Below are 10,035 nucleotides of genomic sequence, written 5' to 3'. Positions count from 1 at the left end.
ATTCCCTTCTTCAAGACATTTGGTTAGTAGTGTCTTGAGTTGTTCGTCAATGCCGTGTTGAATTGCAAGAGCAAGCACCTTCCCGTGTATCCCATCGGGTCCTGGGGCGGTGCGCTTGCCCTGCAGTTTTGTCTTCGCCAAGTAGATTTCCGACTCGGATACCCCCGGGACAGAACCGGGAGGTATCGAGCCGGAAAGGTCATGTCCGGTATTGCGGGCGCTGGGAGGGAAGAGTGTCGACACTATAGTTGTTAAAAGTGCCGGGTCTAGAGTTGAAGTAAGGGGGGGAGCCCAGGGGCGCAGCTTACTCATAACGAGTTTGTACGGCCGGCCCCATGGGTCTGACTCTAGACTACTCAAGAACTCCTCCCAGGCCCGGTCTTTGGAAGCGGTAATCTCACACCGTAGGGCCTTTTTGGCTTCCTGGTATGTAGTGTAGAGATTCCGTTCCTCCGACTCATCCCATCCTGGGCGTCTTCTACGATATCGGGTGTACCGGCGGCGGGCAACCACACAGGCAGTACGCAACCGTGAAAGGTTTCCCGACCACCAGTACACTCGATTTTGTCGCCTCGGTGACGGCCGGACTTTTGACATGGCGCAGTCGGAGATGTGCGCCAATGTCTCCGTCAGCCAGTTCACGCCGTCATTTATCTCCTTATCGTCCATTCTTTGCGACCAGGTGCCGACAATGGTAGCAAGTTCGGCTACTTCCCTGTCCAACGATCTTAAGGACCACATCTGTCCAATCTCCGGGGGAATGGCGGTGTTTCGACTAGTAGGGGGTGTTGGCGAGGGGAGGATATCGAACCGGATGTAGCGATGGTCCGATAATGTCTCCACCTCAGTCAACACTTTCCAATCCTGCACGCGGCACGCTAGGGCGGGACTCGCAAGGGTGATATCTACGACAGACCCGCCCCGCATGCGCACGCAGGTGTGCACGGAGCCCGTATTGAGTGGCGCTAGATCGTGTTGCGCCATCCACGACAAAAGTATCTCGCCGCGGCTGTCTGAAACCGAGGATCCCCAGGCCCTTGATTTGGCATTTAGGTCCCCGGCCACGACAACCCCGTGCGGTCTTCCCCACTGGACGAGGGAACTTACTTCGTCCAGGTATTCCTCAAATTCGGTCAACGGACGATTCGGCGAGAAATATACACCGATCAGTACTATGCCGGCGAGTTTGACGCCTACACAGCCTCTTCCTTTCTTGGTAGAAGCAATTGGGGGGTCGCCGCCTGCGTATATCGCGACAAGATGTTCAAGGTCCCCCACCCAATTGCTTCTATCAGGAACCAGGTATGGTTCTGCTGCCACTGCAAAGTCTATCGACCACTGTGCCAAGCTCTGTATGAACAAATCCTGTGCTCGGGCACAGTGGTTGAGGTTGGCTTGAAGAAGTCGTATGGCCATGTTAATCGTGCTCAACTTCCGCTATCTCCATTACTTCCCCGCTCGGTGGGGGCGCGCTACGTGCTACTTCCGCTAGCGCTCTCTTAGGAACCGTTTTTCTGGGCGCCGAGCAATTTAAACTCCCCAGTCGGTGCTTGGCATCCTTGCCCGCCGCCGTGCATAGGATGCAATTCGGTTGCGACGGGCAGGATGCGGCCTTGTGGCCTTCCTGTCCACAGTTGTAACATAGCCGGCTGCGGTCCTCCGCGTCGCAGCGGCTCGCCGTGTGTCCTTGCTGCATACAGCGGTAGCAGCGCAGCTCTCTGGGTCTGCCAATGATGACCTTAGCGGCCACCCAGCCCACTAAGAAGCGGCCCGTCACTAGCCTCTTCGCTGTTGTGACAGGGACCTGGGCCCAGATGTCGAATAGACCAGATCTGTTTTGGCGTAGTTGGCCAGCTCGGACTTGGTCGCTCGTGCATGCTCCTTTTTTAATTATGGCCTCTTTAACCTCTTCCGGCGTGATAGAGTCGTCCAGACCTTCGATTTTGACGTCGACCATTTTTTCGGGTCTGGAGACCTTGATGTCATCATTTTTGTATATCTCCTGGAGCTTTTGCGCCAGGATATCTGCCTTTGGGGCGCTGGTGGCGCCGGGGATGCGGATGATAGTAGCCCCGGTGACCGCCCTGCGGAATTGGACCGACTCTACTCCTATGGTCTCTTTGAGATCGAGCTTCTCCTTTGCCTCTTTGAGGACGGCGCTATATGTGAGGCCCTTCTTCATCGCGTTTTCGGTCAGCGTGACGACAACCGCCGAGCTGTGCGGCGCTTTTAGTTTGCGCGGCGCAGGTGCAGCAGTGTTCCGCCGTTGAGGTGCCCTGGATGTCGTGGGCACCTTTGGCGCTTTTTCGGCCTTTCCATTTTTGCCTACTCTCAGCCACGCCCAGTTCCCCTGCAGCTCGTCCGGGTTAGTGGGGCGGGTTGGCGCGGCGGTTGCGGTAGCCGATGGTGGTGGTTTTGCGACCGTCGCAGGCCCTTTCTTCTTTTTCTTTTTCTTCTCCTTCTTCTTCTTCTTTGGTTTTGCAGGTCCCCCGGGGGTCGGGAGAGCCGCAGTGACCGCCCGAGACGGGCCAGCTGTGGGAGCCGCAGGTGCCGCGGGAGCCGCAGGAGCCGCAGGGGCTACTCTAGATGGGCCAGCCACGGAGGCCGCAGGTGTCTCCTTCTTCTTCTTCTTGTTGTCAGACGCCAATGGTGGTCGCAAGTTCTTAGCAGGAAGCAACCTGTCTTCCAAGGAAGCCAGGCGGGCGTTGAGCATACCGCCCACCTGGACCATTACCGCCCGACATATGTCCTCTAGAGAGGATTCTGCTTGTGGTTGTGGTGGGGGCCGGACAGGGACGGCCTCCATTGTCGTGTCCATGAGGGCATTGGCGGAACCCTGTTTCCGCACCCTCTCCATCTCCTCGCGCAGCTCCGTCAACTCCTTGCGGAGGCTGGTCATCTCGGCTTGCAGGCGGGTGTTATCAGCCTGCAAGGCACGTGTCTCGTCAGATATCGACCTCTGAGCGAGGCCGGCAACGTCTTCTTTAATGGCGCTCACAGCATCTTGTAGTGCGCGCACGAAGGTCCCTTTGAGATTGGATGACTTCTTCGCTACTTTTTCCACTATGTCTAGGCTGGACCCGATCCGTTTGAGGACGGTGGTCGCCGTGTCTTCGTCGTTTTCCAGTGGCGCGGCATTAGATGGACCTGCCGTAACCAGAGCCGAGCGGGTTTTGCGGGCTTCCAGAACTGAGTCGAGGAGTTCCGCTTCGGCTCGTGCCCTCATCTCCGCCTCTGTCGCCTTCCTCAAAGTTTCTTTGGCGGCCGCCAGCCCGACGTACTCGCCGGTGGTTGGTGGACGGCCGCGTCCTCTTCTTTTGTGTGTCCCCTTAGCGGGGGTGTCTGTGGAGCTGCCGCTCAACTCCTTATCTCTGGGCCTCTTCTGGCCGCGGCCCTCGCTCCAAAATCTCCCGTCCTGGTCTAAGGACTCCATGGAAGCAAAGCGGCTGGAAGCGCTTGCCATGGAGTCTCTGCTGTCCGAGTCTGAATCTGACAACCTCCTCACTCTATCTCTCTCCTTCTGTCTATCTCCTGCTGCTGAACCTAACCTACTCTCCTCCTTCACACGGCGAATGGCCCCCCCGTATACAATGGGGCCGATGGGCCGGCTGTCCGACCCACCAAGGGATTCCCCGCGAACGGGACCCTCCCGGGTAGTTTTTTCTTTGTTCGTCGTGTCCATTTTTGTTTGTTCCCCTTAAAAGCCCCCCCCGGTGTTGCCGCCCTCGCCGCTGGTCTCCCACCAACGATTCATCCCTTCGCCGGGCGGCGATGCTTGGGATTAGGGTGATTTTTTATAGAGGTTTTCTTCCTCGCAGCCCCACGCTCCGTGCGCAGGGCCCCCGTTTCCGCTCCGTGCGGACTTACGGTTTGCCCGACGGTGGCCGAAGCCAGCCGCCGCGCGGGGCGTTTCCGCCCAGAAAGGGGTAATTTTTTAGAGAGGTTTTCTTCCTCGCAGCCCCACGCTCAGTGCGCAGGGCCCCCGGTCCGCTCAGTGCGGATTACGGTTTACTTGGCGTCCACCGATCATAAAGACCAGTGGGCGCCAAGTGTGGTGTCGCCACCGGGTAATTTTTTAGAGAGGTTTTCTTCCTCGCAGCCCCACGCTCAGTGCGCAGGGCCCCCGGTCCGCTCAGTGCGGATTACGGTTTACTTGGCGTCCGCCGATCATAGTGACCAGTGGGCGACCAAGTGTGGTGTCGCCACCGGGTAATTTTTTAGAGAGGTTTTCTTCCTCGCAGCCCCACGCTCAGTGCGCAGGGCCCCCGGTCCGCTCAGTGCGGATTACGGTTTACTTGGCGTCCACCGATCATAATGACCAGTGGGCGGCCAAGTGTGGTGTCGCCACCGGGTGATTTTTTATAGAGGTTTTCTTCCTCGCGGCCCCACGCTAGGCGCAGAGCCCCCGTTTCCGCTGAGTGCGGACTTACGGGTTTGTTGGCGTTTGGTTCGCGGGGCCGAAGCCCTACCCCGGCAGAAGGCCGGGGCGTTCCCCTATCCACCACCCGGGGACGCGCCACGTCGGAGTTCACCTCTCCGCCCACTCGGACAACCGAGCAGGTCCGTGGAACCTTTTTTTTTTTTTTTTTTTTTTTTTTTTTTTTTTTTTTTTTACGAGGAGAAACCCGTTTATGAGCCGTCTACCCGCTCGGGGGAGGGAGCGGGCAGGTGTGTCGGACTCAGCCGCTCCCCCGGCCCGTAAATGACCGGAGGGGCTACTACCGACCAAAACTCCTCGAAACCGCCATCCCGCTTGTGCCGGGCTAAGGTGACAGTTTCCCTTATCCTTGTCCCGGCAGAGCGTTTGTCCTTTTAGGACCCACCTCTCGTGGCGCACATGGCCACATTAACCACCTCCGAGTGGGCGACGGAGAACTGCCGCCCTACTCCTACCAGGTCCCCCAACCCGGCACCGACCAACACGTCTTTGTAAAATAAAACTATTAAGACGCCTGGGCAAAAGCCCGGCGTCGGCGCATCGGTCGGCGGCGGCGCACGGGATCCTCCTCCGGATCATCCTCCCGGCGCCGCTCGTCCTCTTCTTTTTTCTTCATCACCGCCTCGCAAAAGGCGGCGACGGCACTCCATCCGGGTTCACTGCCGACCATCGCAGAAACAACGGCCGGCAGCGAGATGTCAATTCCAATATGTTGCACCAGCACGGCTCTCTCCTCCGCCCATGCTGTGCAGAACGTCATTGTGTGATCCGCGTCGTCCTCAGCGGCACCACAGAAACGACACTGCGGAGTGCGCTCCCGTCTGGCCACATTGCACAGGTACCTCCCGAAGCAGCCATGCCCCGAGAGGACCTGCACTAGGCGATATGAGAGCGCACCCCACCGTCGCGTCAACCATTCTTTTAGGACAGGGCGAATCGCCGCTATGGTGCGGTGACCCGCTCCCGGCTGGCTCAGCTGTTCGAGCCAGCAGCGCTGGATTGAATCCTTTGCGCTCTTTCGCCATTCTCCAATTTCTTCCCTACTTGGGACCTCTCCCCGATTTTTGGCGTCGGCGGACTTCCAGTAGACCTCCGCCAACGCCGACGCCTCCAGCTCCCATGGGGGAGTCCCGGCCAGCACGCATGCCGCCTCCAGTGATACGGTGCGGTATGCTCGTGCGGCTCGAAGCGCCACTACCCTCTGCGATCTGCGTAATTGGGCTTTGTTGCGGCGCTCGAGGGCATCCGCCCAGATAGGTGCCCCGTACAACGCCATCGATCTAACAATTCCGGCATAGAGACGCCGGCAACTCGCGCTCGGTCCGCCCAGATTAGGCAATAACCTGCTCAGGGCGAACGAAGTGCGCGCGAGCTTCGGCGCCATCTGCCGGAAATGTTCTTGGAATTTCCACCGGCTGTCGAGTACAACTCCGAGATATTTCATTGTAGACCCGACGCCGATGGAAACTCCGCCCACAATCAGATGAGCGCCTGGCGGTGGCGCTCGGCGAGGCCCGTGGAAACACAGGGCTTCGGACTTCTCCAGGGCCACCGTCAGGCCCAGACTCCTAATCCTGCCCACTACTTGGGCTACTCCGGCAGTAGCTAACACACTCGCTTCCCGATAGCTACTGCCCCTTGCCAACACCAGTGTATCGTCCGCGTAGCAGACGACGCTAACGCCACGGAGAGTCGGGCCACGAAGGACCCAGTCGTAACCGACGTTCCACAGTAGTGGCCCTAAAACGGAACCCTGTGGAACGCCGCACGACACTCTTCTCTGTCCCAATCCGGTAGTTGTGGGATATACCACTGTCCTGTCCGATAGGTAGGCCTTAATCGTCTCACGCAAGTACAACGGGACCCCATGAAAACAAAGGGCCTCCATTATACAAGCGTGAGGCAGCGTGTTAAAAGCGTTGGCGATATCTAAAGATACCGCCAAGACGACGCCGCCCTTAAGGACCTCCTCTTCGGCGACAGCCCTCACCCGTGCAATAGCGTCGATGGTAGAGCGGCCGCGCCGGAAACCATACTGGCAGTCTGCCAAATTTGGCCCTACTCGGTCGAGGTGTTCTGTGAGGCGGGTCGCAATAACGCGCTCAAAAAGCTTACCCGCCTCACCGAGCAGGACTATCGGGCGGTACGCCGAAGGTGAATCTGCCGGTCTCCCTGCCTTTCCAATCAGTACGAGTTTCCCCGTCTTCCAGTCGTCTGGGAAAGTATGTTCCTTGAGGCACCGAGTAAGGAAAGCTCGGAACCTGTCGTCCAGTCCGTTCTTTAGGGCCAGGACCCATATGCGTCCAGGGATCCCATCGGGGCCTGGGGCGGTGTTTTTGGCCTGAAGCCGTGACACAGCCGCCCACAGTTCCCTTTCTTCCACTTCCGGGACTTCCCCGTACGCATCGCGATTTGAAGTCGCTGGCGCAAACACCATTGATGGCGGCACAAATTCCTCCCTCATCGAGGGGAACAAGGTCTCCACTACCCTGACCAGTACTTCTGGGTCCATGCTCGCCGTTAGAGGTGGGGCCCAGGGCCTGAGTTTGCTCATCACGAGCCGATATGGCCGACCCCAGGGGTCAACTTCAAGCGACGCCAGCAGCTCCTGCCAGGCCTCCTCTTTCGCAATAGCGATGGCCACCCTGAGGGCCTTTTTCGCGTCCTGGTAGGCGGTGTAGAGGCGCCTCTCCTCTTCCTCGGTATGCCCGCTTCGTCTACGGCGACGACGGTACCTGGAGTACTGCCGCCTTGCTGACACGCAGGACACACGAAGACGACCGAGATCTTCCGACCACCAATACACCGCCGTCCGAGCCGGCGGCCGCACCACGCGGGGCATCGCGACGTCACAAATGTGCGTGACCGCTTCGTGGAGCCACCGCGACTCGGACTCTACTTCTGTCACGTTCGGTGTTGGGTTCCAGCTTGCGACCAGAGACGCCTGGATCGCCGCTTCCCCGTCAAGTTTTTTGAGGGCCCACCTCGGGCCGATCTCCGACGACGACGCAGCACGCCCGGGACCAGAACCGCCAGGGAGGGGGGAGACGTCAAACCGAATATACCTGTGGTCGGACAAAGTCTCCACACCCTCCAGGACTGCCCAGTCCCGGACGGTTCGTGCCAGGTCCGCACTGGCGAAGGACACGTCCACAATTGAGCCACCCTGCATCCGCACGCATGTGTCCGTGTTCCCCACGTTGAGGACGACCAACCCATTCGAGGCGAGCCACTCCTCCACCAGTTCTCCTCTCGCGTCCGTGGCAGGGCATCCCCAGACCGTGGACTTAGCATTAAGATCGCCAGCCACAACGGTCCGGTTTGGACGGCACCAGGCCAGGATCGAGTCCATTTCCACGAGGAACGCTTCAAATTCAGAGAGAGGCCGGTTTGGCGAGAAATATGCCGCGACCACCATCACATCGCCGCACAACGCCGCAACGACCCCTCGACCTTTCCGAGACCTCCTTATTACGACGTCGCTTGACACCGCGATTGCCGCCAGTCCGTCGTCATCGCCCACCCAGTTGTTCCTCGTGGGAATGAAATAGGGCTCAGTCACCACCGTAACATCTATCGACCACTGCACCATGCTTTGGATCAATAAATCCTGAGCTCTGGCGCAGTGGTTGATGTTGGCTTGTAGGTATTTAGTAGCCGTCGTCGTCATTTTGTGGTGTTCTCGGTCTCCATCTCTACTTCACCGCTCGGTGGTGGTTGTGCCTGTTGCACGCTGGCGCTGCTCGCAACAAACACTCTCCTGAACATCCTTTTCTTGGGGGCCGAGCATAACTTGCTCCCCAAGAGATGGTTGGCTGCCTTCCCGGCCTCCGCACATAGTGTGCAGTGGGGGGCAGCATGACACTCTGCGGCGCGGTGTCCCAACTGGCCGCACCGGTAGCACTGAAGCCCCCGGTCGACCTCCGCAGTACACCGCGCCTTGACATGGCCAGAGTGAAGGCACTTGAAGCACCTTAGCTCCCTTCGTTCAAGGAGCTTCACCCTGGCCGAGACCCATCCGACGAGCAGCTTTCCCTCAACCACCCTCTTGGCGGCTTCCACGGGGCATGAAACCCACACGGCAAAAAGGCCCGACCTCTCCTGCCGGAGTGTGCCTACTTTAACGCAGTTTGCCGCGCATCCACCTTTGGCTACGACCGCAGCTACCACCTCTTCTTTAGTGACGGAGTCATCGAGTCCCGCCACTATCAGCTCCGACATTTTCATTGGCCGGGAGACGGTGATATCGCCACTGTTCCCGAACACCTCGCGAAGCCTTTCAGCAAGGATGTCCGCTTTTGGCGCACTAGTGGCCCCGGGGATCTCGATGATGGACGCCCCGGTTGCCGCCCGTTTGAAGCGGACGCTCTCAATATCTAAATCTTTGAGGTTCACTTTTTGTTTCGCCTCCGCTAGAGCCTTGGCGTATGTGACCCCTTTCTCCACAGCCGTGGGATGTAGAGTCACCACGACTGCCGAGGTCTTGGGGGGCCGCAGCTTAGGCGAAGGTTTTGCCTTCTTTTGTCTCTTCTTCTCCGTCGAGGGCGCCGATCTGGTGGTAGTCGGCGCCTTTTCTCTCAGGCCCCTCTTAACCACCGACGCCATGGTCTCCTTCATGGAAGCAGGCGCAGGCGGGAGGGGGCGTCCCGTCTCTTGGTTTTTGGCCTTGCCCTTCTTTTTAGCGGCCTTCTTTTTCGTCTTCGCCTTTTGGCCCGGATGGGCGGGTTGGACCGCGGCAGAAGAAGAAGCGGCGGCGGCCGGCGCTGAAGAAGAGGTCGGCGCCTTCTTTTTCCCTTTGGCGCCGACCTTGATCCAGCCCGATTGGACCGGATCCGGGCGACGCTCGTCAGGCAGTTCTGCCTGGGTCTCAGCCGGTGTGTGGCGTGGACGGCTTGCCGGGGGTGGTAGTCTAGCTTCCGCCTCACGCCTGTCGTGAGCCAGTGCCGGCCGCAAGCGGGGCTCCGGATTTAGGCGCGGCTCTAGCCCATCTATTCGAGCGTTGAGCCGTTCCGAGAGCCTGCTCAGGATCCGGTTCTCCAGTTCCTCCTCTGGTGATTGCGAGCATGCCGCTGTGGCGGGTTTAGGTGTTGCCCCCGCCTGCGACATGCACGCCTTCAATTCCTCCACTTCCTTCTTTAGTGCGGCCATCTCCGCCTGTAGGCGAGTGTTGGCGGCTCGCAGTAGCCTCGTCTCCTCGTTGACGTTTCGCGTCATCAGGCGTTTTGACGCCGCCCGAATCTGCGCCACCGCCTCCTTAAGTGCCTTCTTCGAAGTCCCTTTAAGATTATTTGACTTGTCGCAGACGGCCGCCACCGCCGCTGCGCCTAGCTCAATTTGTCCGCCAAGTTCCACCGAGCCCAGCTCGTCCTCGTCCTCTATTTCAGATGCGGAGGTCTCTGAGAGTCGGACCCCCGCTCTGGTCGACCGCAGCCCCATCGTAAGCTCGGCGACGTCCTTCTCTGCTTCCCACTCGAGTTGTCGCCGGGTGGCCTCTGCCAACTCCCGTTTCGCTTTGGCGAGCCCAACGTAGTCTCCTGTTGTAGGCGGCCGCCCTCGGCCCTTCCTTGTTCCTGCCACTTTGGGCGAGGGACCCGCCT

The 10,035-nt window shown here is 59.2% G+C and overlaps 1 protein-coding gene across 1 annotated transcript; it reads right to left on the bottom strand.

Moving 5' to 3' along the window:
• Window positions 1-1,417: 1,417 nt before the first annotated feature.
• Window positions 1,418-3,682, bottom strand: LOC123721030. The gene has a single exon (XM_045678069.1). It carries the CDS (start codon window positions 3,680-3,682, stop codon window positions 1,418-1,420), a length of 2,265 nt encoding a protein of 754 aa, XP_045534025.1.
• Between the last annotated feature and the right edge of the window lie 6,353 nt (window positions 3,683-10,035).

This window comes from Papilio machaon, chromosome 1 (genome assembly GCF_912999745.1).
Source record: "Papilio machaon chromosome 1, ilPapMach1.1, whole genome shotgun sequence".
NCBI lineage: Eukaryota > Metazoa > Arthropoda > Insecta > Lepidoptera > Papilionidae > Papilio > Papilio machaon.
This window is presented reverse-complemented; position numbering and strand designations above follow the sequence as displayed.

Bases quoted from the DNA above. Each gene is read 5' to 3' on its own strand.
- LOC123721030 (XM_045678069.1), bottom strand. From the start codon at position 3,682: ATGGACACGACGAACAAAGAAAAAACTACCCGGGAGGGTCCCGTTCGC.